Here is a 20,778-nt window from a genome sequence, read left to right as displayed (position 1 = left end):
CACGTTTCTTGGTGCCTTACTTGACTGTGCTAAGCCAAGGTGACAGGCGGCCGAGCCGAGGTGACTAGTTGGCACGAGGGGAGGCCGAGGTGACAACACGGCCTGATGGAGGGCCAAGGTGGTAGCACGGCCTGATGAGATGCCGAGGTGGCAGCACGGCCTGATGGAGGTCCGAGGCGGTGGGTCAGTCTTCTGCTCAGGTTTGCATACACGCTTCAGCCGTGCTGAGGAAGGGGACATATTTTGCCTCATCAATTAGGGTTAAAGATGACCAAATGGGTAAAATGATCGTTTGACTTGGGATGTTTTGATTTAAGGGCAAAATCTCCTTTTACATTTCAAAACTAACACCATCGGCTTTATGGGGGTTTTATTGTTGAAAACACAAGTATATAGATGTAATAAGGCCATAGTACAAGGGAGGGGGTATAATTTTCCATAATTATATAAAGCAGAAGATATTTTAGCCCTTCTTGCATGTATGCTCCTCTTAAAGCACACACTATAACAAAGGTAGAGATCTATTAGTAACATACTAGATCAAACGGGTGATTTTCTAGCCTACCACTGATCCCATACCCCCCCCCCCAGCTCCATGAACTGAAAATCTATCTAGCTGAACAAATGATTTGACGAATTCAATAGGAAGTACATATATAACAAAACTATCAAGTAGTGATTCAAATGGTTCTCAAAAACATCAAAGGTATCCAATTGAAATTTCAAATTTCACTTCCTTCTTTTACTTCAAAGAAGAAAAACTATTCATTTTTTCAATTCTAAAATGTTTAAAAATGACAATATTTTTTAGGGTTAATTACTTGGACACCCCTATACTATGGCCAAATTGCTTGACGCCCCAAAAGTTTGAAAAGTTTACTTTAAGCCCCATGAAACCTGACAGGGTTAGTATGTTGTTAGTGGTTGAATGAAAAAACCATTTTACCCTTATGAGTTTTTAAACTAAAACTTTTGAAATTAAAATGACCAAAAGCACGTGAAAGTAAAAATCCCCTCCCAAGTCCCAAATCATGTAGGTAGGGGCACAATGGTAAAACAATCCAACCCTGTGATTGTATCCATCTTCAACCTCTTAGGCTCATCTGCTCCCAAAAATTCCATTTGAGGTTTCAAAGGTAATGTGAAACTTTACCCCATGAAACTGAGGTGGGGTGAAGTTCACCGGACAGATAAGGGATCATCTTTTTCATCTCCATCCATTTTCCAACCACTTGAAACCTTGATATTATGAAATCTTAAAACCATAAAACCTTAAAAACTAATCAGAATATCTAAGTCATTGAAATCTCCAAGAAACTAGAAGTGTAAAATTTGTTGCAAAACTGAGTTTTTTCTAGGATCATTATGAAACATTAAACCACAAATCATAAAAATAAGAAAATCTTATTGGAAAACAAATCATGCGTTTGAGATCTCTACTGTAACCTACGAAACCTGAAATCCCATTGAACCCCTTTGGACCCCATTATGAATCCCGAGGCCAAAGATGCTTGAGAAAGGGAATGTCCAAAAGATTGTCAGTATAAAGGACAAGTTGATAGTTGCATGTTGAGACGGGGAAGAGAGAGATTCAAAAGTTTGCGAGCCTCAAAGTTGCAGCCACACTCCCAACATAAGTTAGAGCATCTTTTATAGCCGAAGGATTTATGAGCAAGAATCTGTTCCCTTAACTGTTGCGGAAGCTTGGGTTCCACTTTAATACCAAAACGAAACTTCAAAACAATAGCAAATTTCTCAATTAGCCTTGTCCATTCTCGAATCCTTTTGATCCAAAATCCCTATTGCAGCAACCCAGGCTACGAGGTAAGCTGGTTATTAAAACCCTGATTTCTAAAGACACTGAAAACCCTTCTTGGATCTGCTCTGTTTTCCCGAAACTCGTTTCTCCTCTTTGCTTCGACCTTGTTTGCATCTTCTTCCCCTGGTCTGTGGTGAGGGCGTGGATGCTCCAAGATGTGTTTCGAGTAGGAGAAGTTTTTAATGCAAGAAGAAGTTACTGTTGGAGTTAGCGATAGAGTGGCGGTGATGCTCCTCTGTTCTTGGTCATTGGGAAGGTTACTCGTCAATGGAAGAAATGGGTATAATGGCCTATTCCCTGCCCTTAAAGGGTAGTTTGGGCATTTAAGATTTCCCCCACCCATGACGTCATCGCTAAAACAATGACTGACTAACAGACAGGGGCTAGTTGTAATAAATCTTAAATGCAAGGGTGGTTCAAGTAAACTTTTCAAATTTTTGGGGTGTCAAGCAATCTGGCCATAGTACAGGGGGTGTCCAAGTAATTAACCCTATTTTTTTATTTTGATTTTCTGTCTTATTCATGAAAACAATCTTTAATCTATAAAACTATAACATATAAAAGTAATTAGATAAAATAACCTCGATCTTGTCAACTGATACTGAGAGAAAGAAATCTGGATAAATACCAGCACCTATTACAGGTAGATATAGATCAAAACAAATAGTTCTCATGGTCCTAAATAAAAAATAATAATAATAACAATAATAATAAGAAGAAGAAGAAGAAGAAGCATTGAATAGCTTGTATACACTTATGGCGTGAAGCATCAACAGAAAAACCACACCTTTTGGATATAGCCGCAGGTGGCAGTTCAAAAGAATATTAACAATACATCAGGCATGAAACCACATAACAGCATGATGAGAAACCAATGGGCAGTTAAGCTCAACAGGACACTTTCAAATCTATATACAAACCCATAAAATTATACTGACAATTTCTTGATATCTCCTAGAAACTATAAAAATATATTCAGCAATCCTGAAGCCCCAAGAGGTGGGATTACAATGGATCCTTCGGTGAAGGATCTTCACAGTATCTATGTTCAATAGATTTCCAATGCTTTGCAAACCATCTCGATCTCAATAGCCTAAAAAGAGAAAAATCTATGCAACTTGAGGTTGAACACCAACAGCTAACACTTTGTCCCCAAATGAACAGTTATCAAACAATTAAGCATTAAGACTCTGAACATATATATAACAAGTTGGGACCATCAAATGAACATATATAACAAGATGAGACCATGAAAACAAAGATGGCTTCTAGCACTCCTTGACTGTGTAGAAGTATCCAAGAAAACTATCCTGGCGTCTATAGCTCAACCGGTGACACCAAGAGGAGTTCATTCTTGTTGAAGGACATTGAAGGAACTAGATATGGGATACAAGACTAGGAAATACATAGACCTTTACTTCATAAACAACTTAAGCATAATTTGCCCTTCTACCTCTCCTCCATCTGACAAACTCGTATGAGCCACAAAAGTTGACCATAGTCAATTGCTGATTCTATCTACACAACTTTTTGATCAAACGAAGTTAGAGAATTAGTGACAAGGAAATACTCCCTCTATATATCTATGCTAAATTTTTCTTATTCTCTAACTTTCTTAAGAACCAAAAATCAGACACAACTGATTAGTAAGAAAGAAATATTAAGCGAACACAAGAAGATTTTTGGAAGCAAAGAATATTAACCAATGGTAAACAAACAACATAAATCCAATAAACATAAACCCATTCATGAAAAGACAATTTTTCAACCAATATAGGCGAATTGTCATTTAGTGTTTCATTTCATAATTGAGACGTAACATGGGAACAAGATCTGACAATTCAAGCACGGAGGCATCAAAATACACCGCAAACCCACTTCTAAAGTAGCATCTGAGAGAAAACCAGAAGATCAACGCAACTGAAACTAAGGCAAAAAACCCGAAAACCCTAAGGTAGGAACTAATGCAATCTGTACTTAGTTTTACATTTGAGAGTCTATAAACCACCACAAATAAGAGAAACCGTTTATCCGTGAAATTGAACAATCACAGAAAATAAAAATGCAGAAAACATAAGTACATAGAAGACGAAAATCATCGTGGAGGACTCACCGCGAATGGATTGACTTCCTCCTCGTCGAAGGGATTGCTGTCGTAACGGCCGGCCATGTGACCGAATTCAATAGAAAATCAAAATCTCCAATACAAACAAAACCGAAGATCTGGAGATTCAACGCAGAAGAAGCTTTCCGAAGAAGCAATTAAAGCACTGGATTTACAAAAACAAAAAGCAGGGCCTGAATATTCTCCTTCCTATCTGTAGCAGAGGAGAAAATCGTGAAGATGGACACGCAGTGAGAGGGACAAAATGGTAAAGGAAAGGGTCGACGACTTTATTTGAAGTAAACAGAGGATTGAAATTTGAAAATTGAAAGTGAAAAACCGAACTGTTGGCTCAGAGCCTGAGAGAGAGAGAGAGAGAGTCTCAGTTCATGGGTCTGGCTGCTTTTGATTATCTTACCATAAATATAGTTAGGTTTCAGATTACAAGCGGGGTCTTCATTATCGAAATCTAATTATTCCGCAATCTCAGGGTTGATTTGGCACCTTTCCTTTTCTTCGATCATAAGTATTCGATATTGATCGTCAGATCAGTTTCTTTTATTTATTTATGTATTAGAAGATAGAAATGGACCCACAAGGCGATGTATTATTTTTTCAAAGGGTAAAAAAAGCTAAAAGGCATTGTGGGCCTGTGGCCCCTGCGTCTAGATGCGGTGGGATAATGAAATGCTCGCCCCACCTCCGATGAAGGGAAAAAATCCAACCCCTATTGATGCTTTCATCAATGCTTCCATTAGTCTATACACCAATCTAGTTATCAATATTTACATATAGGAGAGGGTGTCTAAAAAGTAGTATGGTCCTTCTACTAACGTGGGGGCTAATGGGAGCAATAGTAAAAACATCAACAAGGGTAAGATTTTCATGTTTCATGAGAAGTGGGTTGATCATTTCACCTCCACTCAATCTAGGCATAAGAGCCCTACAACTACTTGTGGCATATTTAAAATTTGGGCAAGATAATCATGTCTGCTTGTGTGGCTACTACGCAATGTGCAAGCCAAAGGGAGGTTGCGTGGAGCAGTGAAGGCATATGGGCGGGAGGATTGCACCATCTTTTCGCACCCACTTATGTCTAGGCATAGGCACACGCAAGCGAGCAGAATTCTTTTCTCCATTTAATTTAAAGGAGAGGGTTTCTTTTTCACTAGTGCAAGAAGGAATATATACATCACATCAATGAAGATATGAAGATATGAAGAATGATATCATCTATGTGGGGTCTACATATTGCCCAAATGGCCAGATTGGTGAGAAATGTCAGAGTAGGTGTCACAACTCATTATGACAATTCATTGTGTGAGAGAGTATATGTTGGAATCAGCACTCTAGTGGGAAAAGAATTTTAGAATCACTAATGAAGGGATGTAGCTAACATATCTCTAAGTCTCTCTCCTCTTCACAAGAAACTGCGGCACCGTTTGAAAATGTTTCGTTTCTACTTTTTCTTATTCCCATAAATGAAGAAACAACCTCAAAAGCGTTTGATAAAGTTGTTATGTTTCACCCGTTTCTCAAAACATAAATAAAAATTTATGCCTATTTACAATTCTAGAAACTACTTTGACGAAACAAGTCGGACTTCTTTCGTCATTTTTAAAAACGAATTTGAGAGAGAAAAAAATGTTGTTGTGCTCGATAAATCTCTCAACTATTTAAACCTAAGCCTGCGTTTGGTAACGTTCCAGAAAAACGTTTCTAGAGTTTTTTCGTTCTATAGGAATGGAAAAATGAAATAAAGCATTTGGTGCATTTATGGTGGGTTTTATTTTATTTTTTGAACAAAAAGTGAAAAAAAAAAAGAATTGACGGAATGAAAAAAGGTAGTTCCGTCGTTCCAATTTCGTTCAAAAAAACAAAAGGCATCTTGACACGAAACGTCGTTTCTGGAACAAAAACTTTAGCAAACACAACCTAAAAAGAGGCAACTGAACCCTCTCTCCTTTTTGGGCATCCAATATACTACTGGGTTTTTTAGTGGCAAAAAATGTTTCAAGAAACAAGTTTATTAAACATCAAAAAATTTGTTTTTGTTTCCGAAAACGTGAAAAGCTGTTTTTGATGTTTCTAAACACAAAAACAGCATAAACATTATCAAACAGTGCCTACTTTGCTTTCCTAACGCTTGTGACACCATTTTGTCATACCTTATTAGGTACTCCCCTTCCTTTCTCTTCTTTTATTTATTTATTTTCTCTCTCTCTCTCTCTCTCTCTCTCTCTCTCTCTCTCTCTCTCTCTCTCTCTCTCTTGGTTATGAAAGTTTACTCCCCTACCCCTTCCCCTTCTTGTTATTTGTTGCTTTCTTAGAAATACGGATTATGGAGCATGGATTATATACTACAGAGCGGAGTGTGAGTGTCTAGAGTCTGGACCGTTGCAGTCTAGGGTTGGTTTAAGGTTTGTTCACTCGTTGCAGTCTAGTGTTGGTTTAAGGTTTGTTCTGTTTTTTTTTTTCTAATTGAATTTAAGATTTTTTTATTGTGCTACTTAATTCTTCCTTGGAATTGACCAAACGACGAGCGATGAGGACAATGATTGGTGGATTGGTTGTGAGAGAAGCAAGAACTGTGTCTACTTCTAGGTGGGCCTTCACCTCTTCCTCTTCCAGACTAGTTGTATGGTTGTACCAAAGTCATGGTAAGATTTGCGCCTAACCCAACACATTTGGATTTGGCAAGAGCTATGGGGTCCTACTTGGCTCGCCCATAAGAATATTTTGGGTTTAAACTTGTGGGTTTGATTCTCTTTAAAATACACATCAACATAGTTGATATCTTGTTAGAATGTAAGGGAAGAGAAAAAAAACCTTCAATTCCTAGGGATGTGTTTAAATAAACTTGGAATTAATGGCGTTGACATTCTCCACTTAGATTAAATCTTTGAGGGTATCGGAAAAGCATTTTAATCTGTCTATGATGTATTTTATAAGGCTAAGATATCGATGATTAAGCCTTAGGCCGTGTATCAGTGTGGGGGTTAACATGACTAGATTTTTTTATTTCACGGGGTTGGGGGTGGTAATTTTATGTGCTTTTGTGTTTAGGTGTAAGAACCATACAACAAAGAAACATTTGTTTTCCCTATTTGTAAATAAGTTTGCTTACCTTAGCAGGAAAAAAAAAATCAAGGACTTAATGGCATTGGCATCCGACATTTAGACATGAACAATGAATATACTAATTTCATGAGTCATGAACAATATATGATGGATCATATCCTAATATCAGGCGTCATGAACAATATCTGAATTTACTACCTTTGATCCCCATATAATGGATTGCATTCTAATTCTAATTACAATCAACAGTTTTTTGGCCAAATTATGGAAAGGTCACGTTTAAGATTTCTCATGTCATACAAATCAATATCACCTTAGATGATATCACTCAATAAAAGTTCTAAAAAAGATCCAACTAGAGGTTTACATTGCTCATACATATGCATGATCAGCTATTATTTTTAAATCTGTATTCCTTAGAAAAAAAAAACCCCTTCCAAATCTAAGAGGCTTTTTACCAAATTAATCTAAAATATTTCATGGTTTTGATATAATTGTTTAATGGGAAAATTTCGATCGCTCCCTATGCTAACCATATTTACTCAAACTCCCCTACTCAGTTTCTTTTACTATTTAACTAGAAAAGCAAACTTTCGCCTCTCTTTCTTGCTAATTCTAAATCCCTAAGTCCCTATTTGGTTGATGGAAGAAAATGTAAAGAAAGTAAAAAGGGGAGGAAAACTTGTACTTATTTCCCACAAACTAATATAGATATGAGTGTTTGGATTGAGTGGGGTAGGAAACCTGAGAGGAAGTCACTTAATGGAATAAGTGTTGTCTACTGATACGACACTTAAACTTTCCCACCCCACTCAATTCCAAAGTACTGAACCAATCTCCACCAAATGTCTATATATAATGCATCATGTTCGGTGATGAGTTAGTTTCTCCATTTGCTTCTGCCATACTTGGTCCCCCCCCTACCACATCTCCTTCTCCTCCCTAGGTTGTTATTCCCACACGGGTTCCCTCTCCTCCAACTCGGCCTCCTCTCTATTACTGTTTCAAACCACCGCTCCTATACCTCCACCTCTCCATTACCCACCCTCGCATCATCTCCCTCCCCTTCTCTTGGCCTCTCCACAGCTCCCAACCTCCCACCTCCCAACCCATTGTAGCAAACTCCATCACTCGTCTACACTGTACCCATCCCCTCAATGACTTCTACAAATCCTTCCCCCTTGGATTCCATACTTGCGCCGTCATCACCACCTCCCAACCCCCCCCCCACCTCCCAACCTAGCTCCATCACAACAAAAAGGAGTTATGCACGTCAAGTTGCCAAATGGACCATCATCCTTGAGAAATGGCTATGGCTAAAATGGAGTGAATCGTGGTGGGTTTCACCACAATGCTGAAGGTATCAGTATAATCAGGGTCCTCAAGTTGGTGGAACCCCTTCTCAATAAGCCGAGACTTGTACTATTCTAATGAACCATTAGCTTTCTGTTTGATCCTGTAAACTCATTTACAACAAACTAAATTCATATGAGATAAAAGAGGCATAATTGACCGAGTCCCATTCTTGAGAAGGGCATTAAACTCATCAGATATTTTTCTACTATCTAGGAATTTTTCATGTTTGAGAGAAGCAAGTGGGCTCATTAACAAATGGTGTGATAGTGGATAGGGCATGGGTGGTTGGGGAGCTTCGGTTTGAGATTGAACTTGCATACGATGTACCCATGGTGTCCTGGTTGAGGAGGTTTATATGGTTTAGTTTCCTGGGTTTGAAGTCCCCACCAGACCTTATCATGTTTGTAAGTTACACAGGTCTTGGTATGGTTTAAGCAAGCCTCAGGGCCTTGTTCCATAGGTTTTCAAACTTCTTACTTCAACTAGGTTTCTCGGCTTCTCGCACTGACCTCATATTATTTATTTATAAGAATGGTCGACTGTTGGTTTATGTTTTTATATATGTCGATGATATCATTGTTACTAGTAACATTGTTTCTCAGGTCACTATTCTCTTGACTCAGTTGGCTACCGAGTTCTCTATTAAAGATTTGGGACCTCTTAATTTTTTTACCTTAGGGTTGAAGTCATTCCATACACCAAAGGCATCCTCCTCTCTCAGTCTGGTAACATAAAAAATCTCTTCCATTGTGTTGGTATGAGTTATTGTAAGTCTATATTGACTTCTATGGCCACAACACAGTTAGTTTCAGATTCAAGGGTTCTCTCATAAATGATCCCACACAATATAGATCTATAGTTGGAGCATTATAGTACATCACACACCTGTCTTGATGTGGCTTTCATAGTTAACGAAGTCTGTCAATACATACATTCTACTATAGATGATCATTAGACTTCATCAAGTGCATTTCACGCTATGTAAGTTGACCCATTGTTTACTTATTGAATGCTCCCCCAATAGTATCTTGTAAGCATTGTTTGATGTTGGGCCAAAAGTAGTTCTAATCGTCGTCTTACATGAGCCTTTGCTATTTTTCTTGGACCGAATTTGATATCTTGACACTCTCATAAATAGAAGACTGTAGTGTGTTCCTCAACCAAGTTTGAATATAAAGCTTTAGATGATCCTTCAACTGTACTCATCTACCTAGAGGCACTTTTTCAAGAATTGGGATTTCCTCTCAAGGATCCCTCTATTTTGTGGTGTGGTAATATTAGTCACATACTTGCCAATTAATCCCCTGTCTTCCATGCTTGTACAAACATATTGAGATTGAATTTGTACAAGAACGTGTCGCTAATTGCTCATGCTCTTCATAGACATAGAGAGAACCATAAGCCTCACACTTGATTCAGGATCTTTAAAAGTTTCTATTACTTTCCTATCCCTATCTAGTCCGCCAGCCAAGCCTAGTGGACCACACTCTCTATCTAGTTTATTACTACTTCATATCAGATCATTGATGCCCTTACCAAACCACTTGCCATAGCACGTCTGCCTGGCCCTCCATCTTGAGGGGGTGTATTAATTGATATAGGAGTTTTCTTTTTTTCTTTTAATTCATTTATTTCAGGAAACTATATATTCAGTTGACCACTAGTTTAGGTTTCTAAGTAATCTATATCTCTTATATTAGTAAATGATTTCATATGTTGAATTGTATCTTATTCTAATCTCTTCATTCCAATCTTGTATAGACCGACTAGGGGATATAATTGTATCTTACATAAACTCTTCACAATTGCAAAGCAACTATAATAGAAGATTTCTCTCTAACACTAGTGTTAACTATCACACATGTGGAAGAGGGTGATGACAGCTCATAGACTGGCTGTGAAGGCCTGGACTTAAGTGAAGGTGGCATTGAATGGGAGAGCAAGAATGACGCCACTGGTGCCATAGAGTAATTCAAAAACCTGTTATTGTGGGCATACTTAATGTTGAGAGTCGAAGAGTTGTTGAAAAAGAGCCATGGATATGTGGCAAAGGCCATCCACAAGGTGTTGGTGAAGTTAGACAATAGGGTTGCAAAGAGGGCGAGGGTTGCGCAAAGGGGATTGGTGGGGGTTGCAGAGAGGGGGTGGCTCGTAATAGAGGGAAAGGCAAGGCTGAAAGGTGGTGACAGGGTGGAGGTTGGGTGGAATGTTGGAGAGAGGCTGCAGGAATGTGTCATACCCCGTTCATATAGAACCAGACAAGTGATTGGGTTACATTCGGGTAACCCAACATGACCAGGATCATCTGATATAGTAACCACAACATAGCATGCCACAACAGTTTAGAAATATAATTTATTAATTCAGCGGAAGACTCGCCATTTGTATACTTATAAATTTCCCCACTTACTTTTGATACCCAAATTGTTATACATAGTATATTTACATGTGGGCCTGTATGCATGATATTTACACAAGAAATAACAATTTAAATATCTAGAGCACAAAAAGAAAAATACATTAAAGAATAAAAAAGAAGAGTTGTGTTGGAATAGCTATTGTTGCCCCGCAACACAGCCCTCACACAGGCACCCGACGCCGTACCCGAATCCCTTCGAGACCCACCAATCTCCCATTGGAATTTTATCAGTGGGCCCCGACTCCTGTTCCTCTACCGAGAATCCTGTAAAATTATCTAAGAAAGGTGTGTACACAAGGGGTGAGCTCACTAGCTCAGTAAAAGGAAAGAAATACGCATACAAGTAATCACATTTCAAATGAGCTTACATGTATGAGATTCATTTTAGGCTTATCCACCTAAGCAACATTACTAAGTCATAGGTTACGTACTACTCACAACTACAGTGCATGTATGTCTTAGGTACGAGATGCATTCTCCATCCCGCGATATACCCATAGGTCGAACCACAGCAAAAAAGTAAATCGTAGCCGAACCACAGCAGAAAAGTAAATTGTAGCCGAACCACATCAGAAAATAAATGCACTACGCTCGGGCCTCTGAATATATCACCAAGGTTTCTAATTGTTTTAATGATCAGCCAAATGTACTTCTAACAACCACGGTGGTCCACGATCGACGCTTCCCCCCAGTGATAACCCAACACCTAAACCCCTATTGGGAAAGATCGTAGCACGAGAAAAATGTCTATCCTAAACCACATGCTCCTATATGAGATAGTACTACATAATATTTCTGTGTCCTATTCCACGGTGTATCAATGCATTTGTTTTCAAGTTGACTACAACATCTAATCGAGCATTCAATCACATGTCTGACTAATCATTATCATCTAACAATCAAATAATCCATGCTCATAATTCAAAGCAGGTAGCAAGTGTTTGGAATTTAAAGATTCATCATGACCATTTCTAATTGCATCCATCAGTAGTCAAGCATATGCATGAAAATGGCATTCATAAATGGCAAGATAATATATGAAATGAAGATGACGCAATAGACATTCTCAAAATTAAAATCAACGTCCTCTTCCCACTTACTTGTTCTCATACAAGAATATGCACACACGGCATGAGTAAGATCCGATGTGCAAAGACGAAAGTCTCGAAACCTAATATAAAAAGAAAACTTAGAGTACGTCCATTCCGTGACCATAATCAATGAACAACATGGTCACTATGCATTTAATAATGCAAAGGAGATTGTCAATGAATTCGAGCTCAAATGGAGCTTATTGGACCACAGGTGGATCATACAGGTGGGTAGGAGGACCACCTGTGTATGCTACCCCGGCAGATAGCACTCTGACCCACACCGGCTGGTTCTACAGGTGGGTCTGGGTACCCGCTGGTCCTACCTATCTCGGGGTTAACCCAAGACCGGTGGGCAGGACCAGCGGGTACCTAGACCCACTAGTAGGATCCCGGAGCCCAGCCAAGATCGGTGGGTCTAAGTACCCCATTGGTCCTGCCTGTCAATAGGCTTTGAAGCCCAGAAAAGATTGGGGGTCACACTAGTGGGTCTGGTTACCCGCCGGTGTTACCCACCAGTGTTCAGTGGGTTCTGCTATCTTACTTCTCTTCTTCATTCCATCCTTTGAGAACTCAATGAGGTTTTTTATCACATTTTTTACACATTTTAGCTTTCCTGCACCTAAACATAACACAGATCTAGGTTCACATTAAGATTTTGGAACAAATCATGCCTTTAGCTCAAGAAACCCCAAAACTTGAGATCCCTTTCTCCAACTCCAAATATCACAAAAATGCCTTCAAATCTTAGTTGCTCCTCCTTTAAAACCTATAAAGAATCACATAGAGTCCATCTTAACTCTTGATTTGACCACATATGAGGGTTTCACCAAAAATCAAGGGGTTATGGCACTTACCTACCTTAAATTGTAGATCTCAAGACGATGATCACTTTTTTGACATCGAAATAGCAGGATACATCTTCGGCGGCAGGGGAAGCACTTTCCCTCACTCTTCTTTCCCTTCTCTTCCCTCTTTTCTCCCTCTTCTTTACTCCTCTCCACCAACCCTTTATGAAATAATTAATTGGAGAGGAATAAATGCTATGTATAGTTTAGATTATAAATATCTACTAGGGTGCGTTTGGTTTTGACCTTCTATGGCCCGAATCACATTAAACCGCGATACCGAGCGAAGTAGCAAGTAATACCGGGCCAACATAACTTTATTACGATGGGAAACCCAAAAACACGCGTGCTCACCCAGGTTAGGCTTGCTGGGGCCCACATCTCCCCTACAGGTGGGTCGCACTAGAGGGTCGCACTAGAGGGTCGCACCCACTGGTGACTGCCCACCAATTGGCTAGAACATGATCAGCCTTGCTAGATTTCAATGGGATATAGGCTCGTAACTCGTATTTCATTCCCGCCACTTGTCGTGAACCAAGTCTTCGCCATCAAATACAATAACATACATTCCCTACTCATATATAGTCTCATGATATGTCCAAGGGCATGGGTTAGGCGTGCAGACCACATTGGGTACTGGATCAATCTTGTCCGATCGTCCTGCATTTGATGTCACCCTTGCTATCATACACTATAGGGCACCTACGTCAACCCTTGCCAATTCGGACCCTGCATGACTCAACCAAACCAACCAGTTATTAAACCAGGTTTAGGGAGTAGTGCTCTATGGAATGGGAATCCATTGGAGGAGGTTGTGGAACGGAAGTGAAAGGGAGCAACGGTAATTTATGGATTTGGAATAAGAAGGGCAAGAAGACATGAGAAAGTTTACTTTTTTGGGGGAATTCTAAAAAAGAAAACTTTCAATAAGGGAGTTTGAGTAAATACAGAGTAAGTATAGGGGAGTGAAATATTTTTTTCATTGTTCAAATCAATTCACTAGCAATGACTTATTTAAATTTTAAAGATTAAATACTAGAACTTATTCAAAAAACATCGAAAGTTGCAAACATTCAAATTACTAAAACAATCTACTATATATATATATTACTGAAAATAAATAAATAAATAAATAAAACGATGTAAGGTACATCCAAGATCTTACCTATATTTTAGTTTCAAAAGAAATACAAATGAAGGGAATGTGATACATTGTCTAGGTTCGGTAAATTATACTATGCATAATTTAATTTTAAAAGGGAATAGTATGTTGGTTGTGCATAGGTACAATTGTTAATATATTAATCCATATTTGGAATTCTCTACTCGTTCAATAAAGAGATTAGGTCTTAATTGTGGTCAAGTCAACCGAACACATCAGTTAAAATTAATTGCATATTATACTACGACGAAACAACCCTCCTTCCCCGCCCCCCCACCACCCCCCCCAAGAAAAAAGTCCTCATTACCATTGCTAAATTCCAGCTAGTGAGTCACTTGTATACAAGAATGTGGCTGGTAGAAACAGAAGAGACCAAATTAATTATACGGATTCTATCCGGGAGTACAACTCCTACACCTGCACAAGAGTCAATCAATGCCTCTCATTTGGTTCAATCCATGGGGGGGGGGGTTAGGGAAATCACTTTAGAAGGAGGAGGATAGAGATAGACTCATGGGCGTTGGAGTGGGAGCTACACTCCCGAACATAAGACTTTCTTTCCAATTATATGAGTCGAGAATTGCTACCTGGTTGCATGGCCTCCACGCCAAGGCCTAACCAATGGGGGAGCACGGATAGGCATCCACCCAAAGGGTAGGGGTGTCATTTCATGACGCTCTGTAAGAGGGTGCAAGGGAGTGTGACCGGGTGGCAATCTTTTCCCCAAATTATACATATGATTTATTTATTTTTTAATATGGGAAAAGGAAGTACATAGTGGTAGTAAAAAATTTTATCTCATTGTCTCTCTCCTCATTAAATATACCATTTTTTTCTTGACATGCTAATATATGTGTGTAACATATAAATCCCTCTTCCTTGTTTTTTTGGTTAATCAAGGTGTCCATACCAGCTTACGCGCACCTCGACTAATCTTCAGGGAAACTAGTGCAACAACCCACCGGTCGCCATGGTCTCCACTTATATCGCGGATGCATAGATGGGGAATCGAACTTGGGACTGTGTGCCATTCTACATAATCCCCAATTCACCCCACCTATCCCTGTCCCTTTTTCCCACCAATGAGAGAGGTGGAAAATCGAATCATCAAGTAGGGGGTTTTAATGAGGAGAGAGAGTGAGATTTCTGGATGGGATGTGAGCGGACGTTGCATAGGAATCTGCACATTGACATCCTATATATATATATATGGGAAGCTGGGTATGTCGCTAGTATACCTAGATCTAGGGGTGTCAATCGGTCGGGTCGGTTCGGTTTCGGTGGGCTTAATCGGGCTTGAAGACTTTCAAAGGATGCATCGTGTCTACCCATTTAACTAATCATGTTTAGTTATTAAGGGCATGGTACGCTTTATATTCGGTCGGTCGGCCTCGGGCTATAATCGGGCTATCTTAATCGGGCTTTAGTCAGGCCTTAACCGGGCTACGGACATGTTTAATGTTAAATGGACTTTAATTGATTTTTAAACGGACCCTCTTTAAAATGTGCTCTTATATTCCAGCCCACTCATGCAAGCCAAAAAAAAAAAAACAATAAATCAATAAATGATACCAAATATAACCATTACTTAAAATGTGAGCATGTCTTTACTTTTTAGTTTTTACTCTTTAATTTGGGGGGTAAAATAGGTATTCTACAATCATTAAGGGTCGGGCCAGGCCGGTGCACAATAGGCCGGTCTCGGTCGGGTGTCATTTGGTCGGTCTTGGGTGGGCGCCCGACGGTCCAAGTAGCAAAACCGAGACCGACCGTTTGTAAACAGGCCGGGCTCAAGGCTGACATGTTTAATAAATGGTCTGGGCCGGGCCGGTCTATAAACGGTCGATCCCGATCAGTTTAGTCGGGTCGGGCCACGAATTGACACCCCTACCTAGATCTATGTCTATCTCTCTCCTCCTTTTCTTCGAAAATTCTCCTATACCCCTCCCATCCCAGCCCTCCCATTGGTTGAGCTGCTAGCTCTAGAAAAGTCGATAGCATATCTAACCTCCTCTCTCTCTCTCTCTCTCTCTCTCTATATATATATATATAAGAATGCTGTCAGGCTATCTACCGTACCGTACGTTAGCCTTGTGTCTTCTTCTCTCCACCCTCCTTTGAAATGATATATATGTTCGCTATTGTGGGAGGAGAAAGATAGACATAGGGAGGCGCTAGTCTACATCATACAGACGTGGTTACGTACCGTTTAAGCTTTTTTTTTTTTTTTTTTTTTTAATTTTAATTTAGGCTTAATTTGAATATTTCTTTAGTACAATTCAATTCAAGATTCGAGAGAGAAATCTTTGGATGCACACATTATTATCAACAAATTTACCATTTTTTTTTCGTGGTAAACAAGTTACTAATTAGTCCATGCTTAAATTACATGAGAGCTTTTTCAGTTGAGAAGCTGAATTATTAAAATGACATGAATTTCTTTCCATTAACCTTTGACACTTTCTAATATTTGTCATGTTTATACATCAAGAGGCTTGCCTTATTTACCTAAGGTTTAAAGCTTAGGTACAGAAAAAATATCTTGAAAGTTAGATTGTCAATTTAGATCAAAATGCAATAAAGGCTAATTAAGTTGCATGCATCCTGATAAGTTAGTCAGGATGAGCCATGTTTCTACCACGTGATAAAGCCCAATTTGGTGGATTATTAGATCTCAAGGTCCCCACTTATGTTCTGAGTTTCAATTCAAATATAAACGGTCGAGTATCAAAATAAAGATCTAAATCTAAGGGATTGCAAGAGGGTGCAATCCTACTAATGAAATTCAAAAACTTGTTGCCGACTAATTTTATTTGACTTGTTTGTGTAGCGTTAGCCTCTTTACCTCCAAATTGTCTAAATCCATGGTATTTCAATGCATAGCACACAGCATGTGAATAATAAGTAGAGATGGTATAATGGATTTCAACAAAGAAAATTATGCATGGGCATGCAGCATGAGCAATTGCAGACTGAATTTAGCTAACATATATTTTCCATACGTATTTGGACCAAAGATTCATCAAATCGTACCAAAATTGGTCCAAACATATTGAAAATGCCATTACCCATGCTTGCAACTGTTGAGTTACTTGCAAGGATGTAGAATGACAACCATTGACACACCAAAACGTTGAATTGAAACCTTTGATAGGATAGGGAAAGATTTTAACTTTTCACATGCAATATGAGATCATTGCTTTCGCATGGAAGAAAGGTTGTTAAAGTTCATGTGGGAGCACACGTAAGAATTAATATTGTTACAACAAACACTGACAAATACGAAAATAAACAAACATATTCACACAACACGCAGAGATTTAACAAGGTTCACACACCTATGGTATACTACGTCTTTGAGCAAAAAAGAAGACGTTTCATTATGTAGAAAAGAGGTTACACCCAAACCGTAGCGAGAAAACTCGTTCTGAAACCCTAATTTTAAAACCCCTAAATTATAACTACTTGCTCAAAAAGATACATTATGTACTCCTCCAAGTTGCGGGTCTATTCTTCGAGTCGTAATCAACCCTATGCTTCCATCACAGATCTCAGAAAAAATCTCATTTGAGTCGTCACCAAAATATATCAAAGTGGGTCATTCTTCAGAATGGGTCAAGAATTTAAGGCAAACTTAATAAATATCTTTGTTAATACATATTGAGACTTTGATAAAAGTCATCCTTAAGACCTAACCACTAAGGAGAGAGCTTTCAGATTCCTCATTGCTTTCGCTTTGAATCCCAACAGATAGCCATTCTTTTTTTAACATAATGAGAGATGATACTGTGATTTCAATTGGTTGATGGCAGAGAGTTTTTTGTGTTTGATCTGGCTCTCCAAATATCCCTCCCTTAGGCAGTTGGAGCAAATCTAGACTCGGGCCACAATGAAAACGTTAAAAGAAAAAACAAATGACTCAGTAATAATCAATAAATAAAAAATTTTCCACCTATTGACCGAGTTCTACAATAAATGTGAACCTCTGGATCCCTTTAAGCCTCATGGCCCATACAGTTTAATCACAAAGTCGAACAAAAAATAAAAAAAATGGAAAAAGAAAGGGATGAATCCCATCGACAACCTGTACAATAAGTGAATTCAGGGTGCATAACGCATTGATTGCGGCCTCTATTTGTGAAGTAGGTACCAAGAGTGTGGAAAATTTAAGGATCAACTCCTATCACATGTATTTCTTCCATTTCTTATCATTCTCCTCACCTTTCCCTCTAATATGTGTGAGTAAAGTAAAGTAAAGTAAAAAAAAAAAAAAGACAACCCTTACAATAACAGGAGGGGTGTTATATCATTTTGATAGGGGGCTTTATCCCGATCCAAGTTCCTGTGCACAACCATGATCATATATAAAACTTTTGACCAAATAAAATATAAAACTTTATACACTATTTTGGTTCGTGGTGCCAATGATTTCCCATACCGTTCTCATGTAGGTTAGTTGCAAGTGAAATATAGGGAAGGGAAATAAATCAAATTAGTAGTAAAGTGGAAAGTTTTATAACTATAACCTGTAAGGCAATTAACTCCAAAACACTTCAAATCTAAGGGCAAAAGATGGGTACATAGTCCATGTGTTGAATCTTTTGCACACCCTCTCAGAAAAAAGTAACACATACATAAGTTCTTTTTTCCTTTAGGGAGAAGGATCGCTATTCAATTGTGTGGCTATTGTGTCAGCACAATGTTCAATGAAAGAGCGTACAAATATGCATCGACCATGAAAGGCATAGCGGTCTTTTCATGTGGCCTGTGTCTATGCACAAGGCCATGCAACTAGGTAGCATTCTTTTTCTTTTTTTTCATTTTATTTCATTGATTTTGAAACTGTGAACTCCACATAAATGATACTTTTTTCATAACACGTGACATGCAGATTTCGTCCCACGGTGGCTGTGTGGGAAACCCTCTCCCAAATCTAATTATTATAGTTTTCTACATTTATGATCAAGTCCTTTGGTTTTAAGAGAATTAGAAGTTCCATTTAAAAAGTATTTAATAGTACACACCCACTCACGCACTCTCTTTCTCCTCATTGACACTCTACTCTTTACCACACGAATCCCCTATATATGATTGATGAGGCACTCGCCGCATTCCTTTCCTTGAGCCTCATTGGCTTGGTGTGGTTTATGCCAATACACTTCGGTGGCATGTAAACCTTTTCCCCTTTAAGGTAATTTCACAATCATGATTACAAAAAATTCATATTTTCTTTTAAAATAGATTTTCCGTCATGTCCCTTTCCTACTATTACTTGCAATTAGGCGGAGCCATACATTAAGCCACCCTAACACTTGTTTCAGTAAGCTTAGCAAATCCCATTCTACAAGGCTTTTTGTTTTTTGTTTTTTTTTGTTTTTTTTTTGCTTTTATTAGTATTATTATTATTTTTTTGCTTTTATTTTTTTAATAGTAATGAGAGTAAAAATACCACCCACCAATTTGGCAATGACATGTGGCATGCAATGGTGAGAGACTAATAGCGGCCGAGCCGATCTTCCCAAAGACCGACCTGCGACCTCGAGGTTGGTCTGCATATCAATCTCCAATAGAGACAAAATCAACCTATAGGCCCAGCCTAAAATATGTCATGCTTGTAGCAGTTCACCCTGGTGACCTGTGGTTAGGGATATAAATGGATAGTCAAAAATCCATATTCGATTCTGGTTCATATCCGTTTAGGGGTATTCGTATTCAGAAAATGCATATTCAAAAATTATCTGAACAGGTCTGAAAACTAAGCGGATACAAATATGATAATCCTAGTTTTCGACCTATTATTATTCGATTCGTTTAGCTATCCGATGGTAAAGAATATCTGTATCCGTTTCTTTCATTATAGGGAAAAGGTTGGGTATGCCGCCGATATAAAGTATGCTAGCACCCATTGTGTCTATCTCTCTCTTCTCTTTTTCTGAAATGACCCTCATATCCTTCCTGAATGATACTCCATCATGTGTTCCTATTGGTGCTATCTGCTAGCATACTTGATTTTGGCGGCATACTTATCCCTCTCCCATAAAATATTAAGTAAATATATTAATTTTTATTACATAATAATAGTGTAGAAATATCATAATGTGTTTTTTTTAGATAAATTACTCTTTATGTCTCATATCTTCTCAACATTTGACCAAAAACAGATTTGGATTAAAAACTGGTTTTTGTTGTGATTCTAGGCTATGTGATTCCAAATTGCTTGAATTGATTTCTGTATTTGTTGTGAGTGAGGAGCATGTGTGATAGCTTTTATTTAAAATTACAAACGGGAAAGCAAAGAAGTTTAAGTTATAATCAGATAATCGGATTCTCAAATTCTGATATTCGGTATCCGTTTGTTGAATGGATCGGATAATATCTGATTACCATTAAGATAAGCGAATTTGAATTAAATAGCGTTTTAGATATCCGGTCAGATTAGCGGATCGAATTCAGATAGGCTCCTTTTAAATGGATTCAAATTCGGATAGAATCCTATTCTAGCCGAATTCGATCAGTTTACATCCCTACCCGCGGTGGACAGCCTAGGTGCTAGCACCATCTTGTCAACTCGACCTCAACAAACTCCCAACACGCTCCTGAGATTATCAAGCTGTCAGCTCACAAATCTTATCATTTGGGGAGCATGAGAGCTATCTCTGTAAGAGATCTGCCTAGATACGAATCCTTAACAAACTAGGGAGCATTTACCTGATAAGACTCTTCCAAAAGTGAACTACTTACCAAAAATGGTTCTCTCTACAACAGCCTCACCTCTCACTCATGGATTATACAAATACCAAGGTAATCACCTCTCACTCATGGATTATAAATTCTCATGGATTCCATTCTATTGAGATCAACTGTTGCTAGAAATCTAACTTAGACATCAGAAACACCC

General features: G+C 38.6%; 1 protein-coding gene across 1 annotated transcript in view; it reads right to left on the bottom strand.

Moving 5' to 3' along the window:
* Window positions 1–4,321, bottom strand: part of LOC122073339 (secretory carrier-associated membrane protein 1-like) — a 35,541-nt gene extending 31,220 nt beyond the window's left edge. The window contains exon 1 of the mRNA XM_042637913.1: window positions 3,933–4,321. Coding sequence (XP_042493847.1) covers window positions 3,933–3,989 — 57 coding nt within the window. The 5' untranslated portion in view covers window positions 3,990–4,321. The remainder of the gene's footprint in view (window positions 1–3,932) is intronic.
* Window positions 4,322–20,778: the final 16,457 nt, after the last annotated feature.

This window comes from Macadamia integrifolia, chromosome 3, assembly GCF_013358625.1.
Source record: "Macadamia integrifolia cultivar HAES 741 chromosome 3, SCU_Mint_v3, whole genome shotgun sequence".
NCBI classification, from domain to species: Eukaryota; Viridiplantae; Streptophyta; class Magnoliopsida; order Proteales; family Proteaceae; genus Macadamia; species Macadamia integrifolia.
Note: the sequence above shows the minus strand (reverse complement) of the source record. Positions and strands in the feature narration are given on the sequence as shown.